The sequence below is a fragment of the Thamnophis elegans genome, chromosome 15, assembly GCF_009769535.1.
Source record: "Thamnophis elegans isolate rThaEle1 chromosome 15, rThaEle1.pri, whole genome shotgun sequence".
Lineage (NCBI taxonomy): Eukaryota > Metazoa > Chordata > Lepidosauria > Squamata > Colubridae > Thamnophis > Thamnophis elegans.
Genome location: NC_045555.1, coordinates 30,103,096 through 30,118,119, shown reverse-complemented (window position 1 = coordinate 30,118,119; position 15,024 = coordinate 30,103,096). Strand labels below are relative to the sequence as shown.

Below are 15,024 nucleotides of genomic sequence, written 5' to 3'. Positions count from 1 at the left end.
AAAATGTGATGGTCATGTAATGCCTCACTTAATGACTGCACTACTTAACAAGAAATTTTCTGGCCCCTATTGTAGTTAAATCTAAAATTACCTGTAAGTCACGGGTACCTAAAATCAGTGCAGTGTATGATTAAGGTACTACAGGAGAACTGCATAGACTCAGGTTTGTTTATTTTTATTTATTTATTGAATTTATATCGCCGCCTATTCACACATGGTGACTCAAGGCGGTTTACAGAATATAAAACCTCATTTAAAACAATAAAACTAATAAAAATGAATAAAATAAATTAATATAATAATATCACCCCTCACCCAGTGACAGGCAGATCACACGAGCCATTTACTGGGTTCCATCACATTCTGGGTTCCACAGGCCAGCTGGCAGAACCAGGTCTTCAGCGCTGTCAGCCTCTAAATAGCTTGCTTGCTATCGGCTGCCATAGTAATGGGGACGGAGGGGGCTCATGGTATTTGGGAGGGGAATTGTGCTGGTGGAAACATCTCGAAAGAGGGAGTTTTGTTCTCACCATATTCTGCGCCTGCTGAAGACTCGTGTTTGGGTTTGGTCAAGGCCAACTGTCTCTGCATACCAGCCGGTATGAGACCACCCGAAGATGCACCCCACATGATACCCTTGGGGCTTGGAGATTGGACATTTAGGCCGGGGTAATGGGGGAAGGGATATGGGCAAACATTTGAAATGTACAAGTTCGTGCCTTTTTGCCTCAGATCTTGCTTCACTTTCGCTGTTTTCACTTCATATGCAGTAAAAGTAATTTCCCTCTAAATCAATGGAGTTGGGGGTTTCCTTTCTTGAATTTTGAAGGAGGCACACCTGACAAGCGCCTTCTGGAGTGGGGGCCATTCTAATCTCTGGGGGAATGATGTTCCAGAGACGGAGCCACCACAGAGAAGGCCCTTCTTCTGGGTCCCATCAGGTGTATCTCCCTCGGGGATGGGGCCCACAACATTCCCTGCCTCCCAGCTCTGATGGGTCGGGTAGATGTGACCAGCAAGAGACGGTCCCTCAGATAACCTGGTCCCAGGCCATGAAGGGCTTTAAAGGTGACAACCAGCATCTTGAATTGCACCTGGAAGCAAATCAGCAGCCAATGCAGCTCCCGCAAGAGAGGTGATACATATGCACACTGGGGTCTGCACAAAACAAGGTTAATGTCTATTCTTAAGCATGGAAGCTAAAAGCATGACTCTTCTGACTCAAGAGTTATTGTGCAGAAAAAATGGAGGAGTTTCAGCCTTAGCATATGGATTAGACAGGAAACACAACCAGTAAATTAATTAAATTAATAAATATCCTAATTCTGCTTTAGTGTCAGTGGGGGTTTCTGAGCTTTTTCATTTTCCTAACTAGGTAACATTACCCAAACATAAGTGATCATGTTGCCTACTTTGGGTAATGAAACATCTGCAAGGAAGCAACCAAGTTCAAAGAGCACCAAAGGTTCATTTCAATCCTGAGCTAGAAATATTTATTGCTACTTTACTGTAGAGCTACATTAACAGAATCTTGTAAGTCTGAAAGTACAAATAATTATCTTATTTACAGCCCAAAAAACTAAGGAGGCTCCCATTTGAGCCCCTTGCTGTGCCCTGTTTCCAGGTATGGGCTATGCCCCCTCTTATCATAGAGATTGCTGTCTAAATAGCATCTGTCCGAACTGTCTCCCAAGGTTTTCCCATGTTCCATTACAAAAAAGCAACACTCTGAGCTCTTACATAGATTGTGAGATACAAATCTAAGAAATTACTAAATAAAATGTTTTAGTCATTGTTATGCAATTTTATTTTCTTATTTAATGCTTGTATTTTAATGTTTTTGCAAGTTGTTTTCAGCACTGAAGATAATTAGTTCTAAATGTTTTAACAACATTTCCATTGCCTTTGTAAATCCCCAATTCAGTTTTTTTCCTGATACTTCTCACCTATAAGAGATTCTTGCATTTATTTGGATCCTTTTATTTCTATATATTCAAGTGCTAATAGAAGCATTTAAAGTTCACTTTAGAATAGCATATTCAAATCTGATTCCCCCCACTTTCTTGTTTTATGCCTATATCTACTACTGTACTTAAGAATGAACCCACATCTTTACTGTATGCATAATGGCCACATATTATAGATGCTTTGGAAACAACATTCCATACCTTTTTTTTATTCTTAATCATTATCAGTTCTTGTGTTTTTGGTAAGAAGCAGGAAAATCGAGTAGGCTTTCTTGGGATGACCTTTTCTGCAAAAATATCAATTGGTTGCTTTTACAGAAGAGCCTTTCAAACAACTAGCATTGCTGATTATAATCAATTAAAACAACTTTTCAATTTCACAAGCAAGCAGTACTGCTCTTCTTTATCAGCCACAATTCTGACAGAGTTTATTAGTTAACAAAAAAAGAGGACCTTTGGATTCAGTTATATATATTACAATAGAGGAAGAACAATTTTTAAAAAATCTTGCTAGAATTTTGCAGTAGAAACACAATGAAGTCTCAACCACTGAAAAGAGGAGGAAAGGGGTATATAGCAGTATCCTACTGTATCCTATGTATGGGATAAAACACCAAATAATACACACATATATACCATATTAATATATTAAAAGATCCCCAATCATTCACAGTCTTGTTCACAGCCAAATAGAATGGTGTACCACAAAACCAAGTCCATATTATTTATATGCTTCACTGTTCCAGGCTACCACTACTAAACTAAAAATCAGATTTACCTGTATCATTTTCCATATCTGAATTCAGACAGTCTTGCTGTTTCAAGTGGGAGGTCACCAAGCAGTCCTTACTCGATGAACGTGTCTCCGGTAATTCTGCAGTGGATGATTTAAGTTTTGTTTGCAATTCTTCAGTAACTATAGGGTAAAAGAATATTTGTCTATCTATTTATCATTTGTTTTTGTAGGCCACATATTTTTATCATTCTCAGTGGCTTGCAACGCATAAAACAAAACTAAAACTAAAACCATAGGAGTCTGGGGAGGGCGAAAACAGCCCCTGCCCTCCCCGGAAGCCATCTGGGGGCTTCAGGGACCTTCAGGAGGCTTCCCTGAAAACTGGAAGTCACTTGTAGGGTGGTTTTTAGTCAGTCCCTGAAGCCTCCGGAGGGCTTAAATTGCCCTACGAGCAAACCGGAAGTCCGTTCCCGAACTTCCGGTTTGCCCATAGGGCCGGTTTGCCCATAGGATTTCCGCGGGGGGGCAGGGGGGCTCTTTTCGCCTTCCCCAGGCTTTTATAAAGCCTCTGGAGCGTGGGAGAGCCAAAATGGCTTTTAAAAATGCTGAACTCGGCTGGCCAGTGCGCGCATATGTGCTGGCCTGCTGACAGGGCAACGCCTCGCATGCCCTGACAAATGGCTCCGCGTGTCACCTGTGGCATACGTGCCATAGGTTCACCATCCCAGGTTTAAGGTATCACAGACATAATTGTTTGTTAAAATAAAACATGGAACAGAAGAATTGTTGCCTGAAATAGGCTCAAGAATGGCAAATGTCACTATCTACTTAAGAAGAAATATCAAATAAATAATTCTTACTTGCTTCTCTAATGATATTGGCAATTTCTGTATTTGGTTTTAGTATTTCTTTCTCTTGCTGATATATGCCTCTGAGTACTTTGGCTTGGCACCGTGCTTCAATTTGATCAGTCACTGTCAACAGTGCTTCAAGTGACAGCAAATGAGTAGTGTACAGTTGTCCAGAAACAGGAAAAGCATTCTGAAAAATCAAACATAATTAAGGCTATATCCAACTACGTAAGGAAACTTAAATACAACTTCTATTTAACTTACCATAGTTCTCTACACAGCTATGCAAGCCTTCATAACTTATTAAATACTTTAAACCTAAGTCCCCACAAAATATTAGTTTTCCTTTATGTTAAATGTTGTTGACTTAGTATATAAAGCTACATTTCTACTCAAAAGATTTTACATATTTCATGGGGGAATATATGCTTGCTGAACTATTTACATTAATATTCTTAGTAGAAAACATCTGAAATACAGGTAGACCTCAAGATACAACCACAATAGAGCTGCCTATTACAGTTGCATGTCATGATGATTGTTAAGTGAAATATCTGACTAACAATCCCCAATCCTCTTCTTACCAAAGCAGGTTGTTAAGTGGAGCACAGGGTGCCTCAGGGGTGGGCCTGTCCCAGTCCTCCAAAAACAACTCTCCCTTCACATTCTACCTCTTGGATCCCTACAGGCCTTTGCACACTCCCACTGGTTCACCCCAAGCCTTATGTCTTAATCAATCAATTTTAAGTCGTGAATTACAGAATTATAAGATAGCAATAGCAATAGCAGTTAGACTTATATACCGCTTCATATGGCTTTCAGCCCTCTCTAAGCGGTTTACAGAGTCAGCATATCGCCCCCACAGTCTGGGTCCTCATTTCACCCACCTCGGAAGGATGGAAGGCTGAGTCAACCTTGAGCCGGTGAGATTAGAGGTTCCACCACAAAACCGCGGTCGACTAAAGCGCGTGTCACTAAAGCGCGGTGACAAAACTGCGCCGTCAAAAACGCGTGACAACAGCGCGCCGACAACAGCGCGCCGACAGAAGCCTGCTGTAACATAACCCTAAAAATAACCCTTAACACTAACCCTAAACCTAACTAAACCTAACCCTAAACCTAACCCTAAACCTAACCCTAAACCTTACCTTAAGTTAAATCGCACTTCTGTCGGCGCGCTGTTGTCGCGCGCTTTTGACTTTCGTGGTTTTAGCACCGCGGTGTTGTCGGCGCGCTTTTGACTTTCGCGGTTATGTCGTGCCACGAGATTAGAACCGCTGAACTGCAGATAACAGTCAGCTGAAGTGGCCTGCAGTACCTCACCCTAACCACTGCACCACCTCAGCTCCTGGCCCATCCTAACACCGAGTAGAAATGTGGTTGAAATGCCCCATTCACTGGGTATCCAAGGTGGCACAGTGGTTAGAGTGCAGCACTGCAGCTACTTCAGCTAACTGCTAGCTGCAGTTTGGCAGTTCAAATCTCACCGACTCAAGATTGACTCAGCCTTCCTTCCGAGGTGGGTAAAATGAGGACCCAGATTGTTGGGGGCAAGATGCTGAATCTGTAAACCACTTAAAGACGGCTGTACAAGCACTATGAAGTGATATATAAGTCTAAGTGCTATTGCTATTGCTATCCATGCATTAGTTGCATAATTTGGACATTTCTTGGATCTCCCCATATCACTTTTAAAAACTGGTATAACACTATTTTCCAAATTCCTGATATTAAGTATGATGTGAATGACTAGTTACACATTTTTGCTAGTGAGTTAAAATATTTTCACATTTCAATTCTTTAAGAACTCTTATGTAGATAGCATCAAATTTTGATGATTCTTCTCTTGTTCCTCAATTTTTCTTGGTTCTGATTTCCTCCCTAAGAAAATCATAATGGCTCAGGCACCTTTTCAACATATTCTGTATTAAGGAGAGAGGCAAATAAATATTTTTCTGCAAATTCCCCATCATACTTAACAATCCCTCTTATTTCATTAACTTCTAGCCTGACTGAATTTAACAAAACCTGTTTCCCCTTAGTCTCTCAGAGATTCTTTGTTTTTTCATAATAATTTACTAAATAGCATAGACCTAACCAAGAATAAGATAGGGATATTTTATCCTCGGTATCAAACTGACTTTAAAGAAAGTATTCTAGAAACAGCATGACAGTCCACAGAATCACAGTCCAAAATGATTTTTATATACACAAACCTAACATTTATTTTCTCTCCCACGTAAAATAGGCTTAACTCAAGCACATATTTCTGCAATTAGATTTTCAAAATATTTCCACCAACAATCATGGTTAAGTTTTAAAGCCTGATTACAGTATGAGGCATTTTTCTGAGGAAAAGGTACAGGACTAAAAATAGCCCTTCCAAATGAATTTCTCTTCAGAAAATATTCCCACCTATAGTAAAGATTTTAAAAAGCTTGTACTAGTAACTTTAGGTGATATTCTGAAGCACTTCTAGGGTACTTAAAAGCTCTGATCTGATTATACAGTGAATTTCCCCTTTATAGCAATTCAATGAGGCATGAGAAAGGAGGGTACAACTTTGAGAGATTTGGGAGTCAAATTGGGAACTTCTGCAGTCTTTGGAGAAGTTTTCTAGGTTTTCCTTGCAAAATACACACGGTTTATTATTTTGTGCTTGTAATTGTACTGAAAAGAAAACACTGAAGAAATTCTTTTTCAGGACCTTGGATAGCAGTTTGCTGAGGTCTTCAAAAAGATTAGCACAGTAGTAGTCACAGTCATAGTTAATGTAGAGTTCAGTTACAAAGCTAGGAATCCTCCATAGCTGAACGATAGCCTCCAGGGCCATCTCCTTCATTTCATAAATCATCTTGGGGCTTTCCATTGTGATGATCTCCATCAGTTTCTTGATATACATCTGGCAGAAAGATACAGGATAGTTCAATTTATAGGATATATATATGTGATTCATCTATAACACAGGTGAATATTATAAGTGATTGTTTCTTTTTCTTGTCTCCTCTCTTACTTTTCAGACTTTGCAATTGGAATTTCAAAACAATTTGAATATAAAAATATATCATTATAAATGAATAATTAAAATATAAGAGCACAAAAATGCAAGACAACACAATGTTTATTAAGCACTAAGAAATGTATTCAATAGAAAATCAATTTTAAAAATGCAAGAATATGAACATCTCTAGTGAGCATTTTAATGATATAGAATATTTTTTCAAAATGTCACCAGACCTTCCCCCAAATGGGAATAATTTCTTCCAAAGATTAAGTAACATACTTCAAGAGGCTCACCTCCAGTTGGAACTTCAGGTGCTCTCTCATTTTCTCAAATAAAAGGAAGCATACCCTAAGGGAAGCTGAATATAAATTGAGCCGCTCCATGTTCAATAACTGGGAATGAATGAAAAGTTCAAAGATAATGAATATAAATCTATTCTTTCCACCATCCCAATCTAAAATCATGTAGAAAATAATTATTCCAAAAGACTTCAACATACATATCATATTTTTAAAGATGAGAGAGGTATTATGTTCATGCTTACTTGAAAGAGATACCGACATAATTCTTCTTTTATAAGTCCTAAGAGAGATGGGCAGTTTGATACGCAAGTCAATTCAAGAGCAACTGTGAGTAGCTGTAGACCCATGTGGATCATCACCTCAGAATTGTGTCGGTCATGTGGATTAGTGAGGGAGATGAGGAAACGCAGTAGTTCACGAATACATGGTAATCCATAAGGGACTAATGTTGTTCCTTGAAAGAGAGAACATACAAAAACATTGCAACTATAGCACTCCTGCTCAGCATCCTTCCAATTAGTCAGAGATATGTTATTCTTGATAATGGCAAATTAATAGTATTTGGATATTTTTAAAGACATAGAATGTAAAGAAAACAGAAATTACTATTACAGTACATTTTTCCAATGCACTCACCCTCTTTTTGAGAACACTGAGTAAATCGTACACCTCGAGGATTAACATAGTCCATGTCATGAATTGAAACAGAATCTGAGTGTTCAGTTACAGAAGTGCACTCTTCAAGAACATCTGGGATGGATTCTACTGAGGCAGATGGAGTCTTTTCCCTCTGAGGACATTCATTCTTTAATCACAAAGATAATAAGGCAGAAAATTAGCACAGACTAATATTGCTACATGGCGAAGTAATCCCGTATACTACTTCACTGACATAAATAAACCCATACACTAAAAGAAAAAAAATCAGTCTTCTTAATTAAAATGACTCAGCTCTTGCACTTACAACAGCAGCAAATTATTTTCTATTTCTAACACTTCAAGAATAGTAATATATTCAACAGTAAAAGCCTTTTCAAAGTTTAAATTTCAATTTCCACAAATCTTGCCAAAGACAAGAAAAACTGGAAATTGTATTCTTAAATATTTCATAGTCATCCAGTATGTCTACTGTATTCAAAAATTTATGAAGGCAATTTGTCCCACTGTAAAATTGCTCTTCAACTTAAAAGAATTGTGACATCCATAATCCAAACCAATCCAAATAGTGTAAGGTCAGTGCTATCTAACTTCATGAAAAGTAATTTTGGTAATGCAAACTGTGCTTGAGAAGACCTTCATGGATAGCAGATATTAACGTTTGAAATACAGCACGTTACCATTTTTAATTGTAATAATTGTTTTGCAAGTTTCATAAAAAGTAGATTGGCAATCAAATTCATACGCACTGAAAAATATTCTTCATCTTATTAACTTTACACCTATTTACAGAGCTACTCAGAAAATACAGTGTACCCATCACCCTATTTTTTTGTCTCAGCCTCTTTTAGCAATATCAATAGCACTCAGACATATACCGCTTCACACTGTTTTACAGCCCTTTCTAAGCGCTTTACAGAGTCAGCCTACTGCCCCCAACAATTTGGGTCCTCATTTTACTGACCTTGGAAGGATGGAAGGCTGAGTTAACCGTGAGCTGGTGAGAATCGAACTGCCAAACTGCAGGCAGTTGGCAGTCAGTAAAAGTAGCCTGCAGTACTCCATTCTAACCACTGTACCACCATAGCTCATTTTAATCATACTTTTTACATGCTAATTTCTTAATGGACTCTTCCTTTTGATTTGGAGGGAAAATTAAAATCAAGCCATTTAAAATTATATTATTGGCTAACTGAATAAAATAAAAGCATTTTTATAACTATCATTGGTACATTGGTCTGCTGAACTGTGCTGTAAAAGAAATTCATACCTGTAGTTCTAACTGCTCTCTGGCTCTAAAATCATTTAAGGGCATTGTTGAATTGATTCCCAAAGATTTGACAAGTTGTAAATCTGTAAGATCATCCTTTGAGCAAATTTGGGAAGATAATTCTAAACCACTGTCAGTGACAGGACTAACTATAGAAGATATATTTTCTGAATTTCCAGATGAAATTGGAGAAGATACATCAGTGACATTGACCTCACCTGTGAATAACAAATAACAGCAATATTAGTCATATATTTATTTATGGTACATGGTATCCTCTTTCTATTTTTGCATCTAGTATACATGTACTGTTATCCATTATTTCAGATAATATAACCAACAGTGGCCTACCTCACTGGAATTAATTAAACACAACGTACTGTATTCACTTCACAAAAGACCTCACGGTATTTTATTCATACCTCAAGGTTAATGACTTTACATATCAACAGCCAGAGTCCTCACAGAAAAGCCATGAAATTCCTGTTTTCCAATTACAAACATATAACTTTCAAACTCACAAATTTATCTGAAGTATAAAATTTGGACCCCAGAAATATTGCATGAACAAAATTCCAACTGTCTGAAAAATGAATATTTTGAATATTCTGAAAACAGAATATTTCTAGTCAATTCTAGATTAGAATATTTACAGAGTTCATATCCACGTCTGTATATGTTCTTGCATAAATATTGATTTACATGTGCATTCTTTTAAAAGCTCACAACTTGTGTAGTAAATCAGATATAAAGCATCTAAGGAGCCCATCCTGCAAGCCAAAAAGATGCCTCAGAGAGTAGGTAAGTCTTTTTCCAGCATCCCTCAAACTGCTATAGAATTCTGGAAACAAATGTGTTTGGTTTAAGGGCTAGCATTCTATTCTATAGTCCAAACTATTATGCCAATTTATTGTGTTAGGTCATACATCTTTTAAAGACAACATTATAAAGGCCAAACATATTGAAATTATCACAATCACAATTCCTCAGGTCTAATCTGGTGAGAGAAATATCGTATTTCCCCGAAAATAAAACAGGGTCTTAATTTCTTTTGACCCCCAAAATAAGCATTTGGCCTTATTTTCAGAGAGGTCTTATTATTTTTGAGGTTCAGGAGGCAGTGAGTGTGGTCACCTCATGGCTGCTGCTATGTTGCAATATTTTGAGGGGAGGGCTTATTTTAGCGCATTTGCTCAAAAGCCCGATTGGGCTTATTATCTGGGGAGGTCTTATTTTCAGGGAAACAGGCTAGTTAAGTGTAGGCTGTAAGGATAGAGGCAAAAGTGATTCATATACATTTAATGTACATGAGATGTATCTGTCCTTAAGTAGCTTTATAATGTTTCACTTTTATAACAGTTATTCTCTCTGGTTTTTATAACTAAAACTATCCTCAGGCAAATGATGTTAATGTCTTCAATAAACTGTTAAGAGTACCATGAGAACCAATGCCATATCTTAATATATTTTCTGCTCTCCCCCTAATTCACTCCTATATTGATGATATCCAATACACCTCTGCCCCTGATGAATTAAGTGATGCTGTGAATGTCTTATCCCTGTGTTTGGAGGCTATGAGGATCTGGATGGAGAACAACAGGCTTCACTGAATCCTGAGACTTGAAATCCACTGGTTCCAGAATTATGTCATCTTTGGTGCTGGATGGGTTTGCACTGTCCAGACAGGTCATGTGTGCACCCTATACTCACATGCCCTGTTCAAGGAGCAAGTGGCAGTCAAGGCTAGAACACCTTTGCACACCTTTATCTTGTGCTCCATTTGTGACCATTCCTGGATTGGCAGGACCTGCTTAGTCACTCATGTCCTTGTCACCTCCAGGTTTGAGCACTGCAATGCAATCTATGTAAGGCTGCCCCTGAAGAGAATTCAGAAGCTTCAGCCATTACAAAATATAGTGATGCAAGCAGCCCATGTTACACCTCTATTATGCAAGCTATATTACCGGTTTGCTTCTGGGTCCATAATGTTTTCATAATTTTTACTTTAATCTGAATTTTATATTGTCTGTTTTTATATTTGATCTTACTCAATTGTTGTACACTGCCCAGAGTCACATTTGTGAGGTAGGCAGCTATAGAAATTTAATTAATACATAAATAATACATTCCTTTCAGCAAAAAATGTGTCAAGCCTGAAGCTGACCTGGCTGCGGATGCCTTCTTTTCAGTGGGGTTTTGCCTTCTGGGGTTTCTTTTCACATGGCTTCAGGTTGACACAGCTTGGAACTGAAGTGGGGGGGGGTAGCAATAGATGAGGTTTGTAGCCAAAACACAATAGCTCTTTGATGTGTCAGAGACATTCCAATGGCTGGATGGCCAGAGGAGTAGGAGGAGAGACGTAACCAGGCAACCAGCAAATATCCAGATTGGACAATGTGATTTATTGTTTTGAGAAAACAGGAAAACTTTACTTTTTAAAAAAAAAAAATTATTTATTTATTTATTTTCAAAACAAACATATATTGTAAAAAGTATATCAGCTGGTTACAAAAAGCTTTTGTGCATCTCTTCCACCGTCATCAAATATAATTCATATTAATTCAAATATCTTAACTCAAATATTTCCTATATTGACATCATCATACCTCCACTTTTATTTGACTACAGTTATTTAAACATCCTTCATCCTTAAGTATACCAAGATTCAATCCATAACCACATGCTGGCATTTCATTTACTTATTTATAAAATCCTCCATTAACATTAAGTCCTCATATCCTGTTTTAGCTAAACATCTATAATATTTAATACCAAAGTTTTCTAATCCTCCATGTATATAATTTATTATCATTATCCTTTCTTTATTTAACTATATCCTATATCATAGCATTTCCCCCCATTAGATAAAATTTAACTGTATATAGTTTTGTTTTTTATTATAATTATTATTGTTATTAATAATCTTTATATATAGTCCAAAAACATTTCTAACCTTCCCTTCTCATATCCAATTATTACTTATCATAACAGCTCAACATTGTATACATTACTATCATTATCAATTTTTATTTAACTATACCTATTACCAATGGATTTGACTAAGTTTAGCTAATTTTGAATTATACTCTTCCCTCTATCAACCTGTATCTCTCTAATAACAGAACAGTCTTATATCTGCTGCCATTTGTGGATCCAATTCTCCAAACATCTTTTTGAACGAGTCCGTATGAAGAAATCTTTGCACCTTCTTGTTTGTGGTATCTCTCATATAATGTTGACGCCCTCTTTTTGTTTCCTTTATCAGCTTGTCTTTAATTCTAGGGAATGGTATCAAATGTTTTACAAATAGTATTTCATAGTCCCAAAATTCTTTGATATTTTCTTCTCCTTCTATGCCCTGTCCTTTGAAGTAAATTTTCTCTCCATTTAACTCCTCTTCAAATATTCCATTCTTTCCTCCCTCAGAAATAAACCAATTGTTACGAATATCAACAAGCTCGAATTCTTTATCTCTGTTTTCCATTTCAATTTTTTGAATTTCCGTCTTATTTTGTGTTTGATCCTCACAATTTGTTGTCAAAAACACCAAATAATCCAATTTTCTCTGAATTCTGTCCTCTGTATCAAACACCCTCTTCAAAGCTGAAAGTATCGCTTGGAGGGACGCTTGAAGAGACGCCATGTTTATACGCAGTTGTATTTTTTCTTAAAAGCTCTGAAACATTTGCAAGTGAAAGTAGACTACAAAGGGAACAGCTGTACAATCTTATCAGATCTTAAGCCAGAACATCCAAGCAATAAAAGTGTCAAGATGTAAACAGTCTAATTGTAGTCAATTCGCTTACAGCCAGTTTACAGAGAGTCAGAAGAAATGTTGAAGTAATCTATCCATTTGAAAAGGTTTACTTAGAATCAATCCATGTGAATAACATTTAAAAAGTAAGATAACCACTGTCCAAAACCATTAGAAAGATCAAAATTGCTGCTAAGTTCTTCTGTTCTTTAATTTAAATTAGTTTTAAAAAATTTTAGGCAGTCTGTTTTTCTTTAAACAATAAAATTTTCTTACCAGCTAAAAAACTTTTCCTTCAAATTGCCCTGACTTTGTCAGCCTTAAAAGACTGGAATTTTTACTGCCAGACGAAGACTTTAAACCTGCTTCTCTCTGAGATTTTGCGATATCCCCGGGATCAGCAAGATGTAATCTTCCTGTTCACCATCTCTTTGGGATGATTTAGGTCCGTTAGAACCCCCCAGCAATAAAAGAATCGAGTGCGATCTCAGAGCTTTGAGATCGCACGTCGTCTCGTCACGGCATCCAGGTTCTGCCCCAGGAAAAGTTTACTTTTTAATGTGGTAGAAAGCACAGGAACATTCAGAGTTGGCTTTCCACCAGTTTATGCCAAGATCATATCTCCAAATAAAACTGTTCTTTGAGAAACCAACTTGCCTCAGAGTTCTGCTTGCAATGGGTGTATTACTTGGAATCCTGACAAAAGCACATTCTGGATATTAAGGGGGAAAATCCCTTCCTAACAGTAGGAGTAATTTGTCAATATCCTCTGTTAACCTAGGCTTCCCAAGAACATGAAGCAAACTTCTGGCCCGACAAAAACCCCTTTTATTAATTTATTGTGAATTCTGCTCATTCACATACAGCAAAGTCTTTCAAGGGAGGATTTACAGTCACAGACCTTATCTGGCGTAGAGAACTCCCAGGCCGATATCTGCAAAACTTGGCAAGGAGTCTCGGGGAATCACAAGCCAATTAAGCAAACAAATTGTCTCCTGCAAGCTCCACTCCCCTTTCGCTCCTTTTTTATTTCCTCTGGGAAGGGCCATTCATTGTCCACCTGTGGCCTTACTCCCAAGTCAACTCCTGTTCTTTAGCTGTTCCCTTTGTCTGGCAACTCTGCGCATGCACACACTGGGAACAGGCTCCAGCTGTTTGTCTGCCTCACTGATGTCTGACTCTGAAGGCAGCTGATAGCTGTCAGACGGCTCTGGCACCATCTCTGCCTCTGACACAGAAGCCTCCTCAGAGCCTTCCCCCAACTCCAGGACTGGCCCATGTTCCTCCCCAACCTCCTCACTGTCCGAATCTGCTGCTAGCTTCGTTGGCCGCTGCCAGGCCACAACACTAAGATCACAGCATAATATCTACAGCTTTTCCATAAAGTATTTTTAAAAGTTACCTGGAATTAGAGATTGATGTTGGAATTTGACAAATTGCTCCTAAATGGCTAACTGCCTATCCATGGAAGCTCTTTGGTTTACTAAAACCAGAAGGAGACTGGTACTTTTTCAAACTAATAAATTTTATTAAAATACATATTCTTTCCTAAGCTATTGCTCACTTCATTATGACTAAATTAATTCAGTATTTAAACTAGGCTGAGATGAGGGGAGGCAAAGGTTATTACGGAACGATGTTCTGTGAACAGATGAGATAGAAGTGAAACCTAGTGGCATCATTGAGAAACACTGTGCTTGGAGAAAGCAAAATACTTAAAAATAATCCAATTTATGAAGCATGGCAGTAAAACTGTTCTCACATTAAACCTATTGTACACCACTGTTATTAAATCATAGTTGTTTTCTTACACTAAATATTAATATTGCCCTGCTTTAGTTCATATTCTAAGAACTAATGTCTGGATCTTGCCCAGTAAGTAACATTGTGCAACCCACTAGTGTTTTTTTGAAAAATCAATACATTCACTATTGCCAAACATTGTCGCAGTCAAAAAGGAGAAAAAACACATTGAATGGCTGTCTCTCCAGGTCTCACTGACCACCAGCTCCCTTCTTATTGCCAAATAGCTAACCGGCCCACCTGTGATTCCTTTGTGACATGTGATTATTTGTAATGTATCAATGTGTCCCATTCCCCCTGAGTTGTGAAGTTGTGTCTAGACAACAGTGAGGTATGTGCTGATACTGTGGCTTTTATAGTTCTAGAAACATCGGAACCTCTTTTACATTATTTGTTTACCTTGCTGACCCATGACTATTGTGCAAGATTTGCTACCCAACCATATTGTGAGTATGCAGATGATACAACAATGATGGACCTTATTCAGGATGATAATGAGGGCAATTACCAGGAGATGCTATAGAGTTGATGAACTGGTGTAATAAAAGCAGCCTTGTTTTAAATGAAGGAAAAACAAAAGAGATACCATATTTTTCGGAGTATAAGGCACCTTTTTCCCTCAAAAAAGAGGCTGAAAATCTGGGTGCGTCTTATACACTGAATACAAAATGGCCGTGCAT

At 37.7% G+C, this 15,024-nt stretch overlaps 1 protein-coding gene across 4 annotated transcripts in view; it reads right to left on the bottom strand.

The window, feature by feature from the left end:
* The window catches only part of GBF1 (golgi brefeldin A resistant guanine nucleotide exchange factor 1), a 173,611-nt gene that overhangs the window by 88,350 nt on the left and 70,237 nt on the right, over positions 1-15,024 (bottom strand). For 2 of the 4 annotated variants that reach the window (XM_032231642.1, XM_032231643.1), the window contains exons 10-17: positions 8,788-9,005; positions 7,497-7,665; positions 7,103-7,314; positions 6,852-6,950; positions 6,262-6,456; positions 3,564-3,744; positions 2,746-2,883; positions 2,169-2,254 (exon numbers count right to left, since the gene is read on the bottom strand). In XM_032231642.1, coding sequence (XP_032087533.1) covers positions 2,169-2,254; positions 2,746-2,883; positions 3,564-3,744; positions 6,262-6,456; positions 6,852-6,950; positions 7,103-7,314; positions 7,497-7,665; positions 8,788-9,005 — 1,298 coding nt within the window. The remainder of the gene's footprint in view (positions 1-2,168; positions 2,255-2,745; positions 2,884-3,563; positions 3,745-6,261; positions 6,457-6,851; positions 6,951-7,102; positions 7,315-7,496; positions 7,666-8,787; positions 9,006-15,024) is intronic. The other 2 variants (XM_032231645.1, XM_032231646.1) reach the window with 1 other exon arrangement.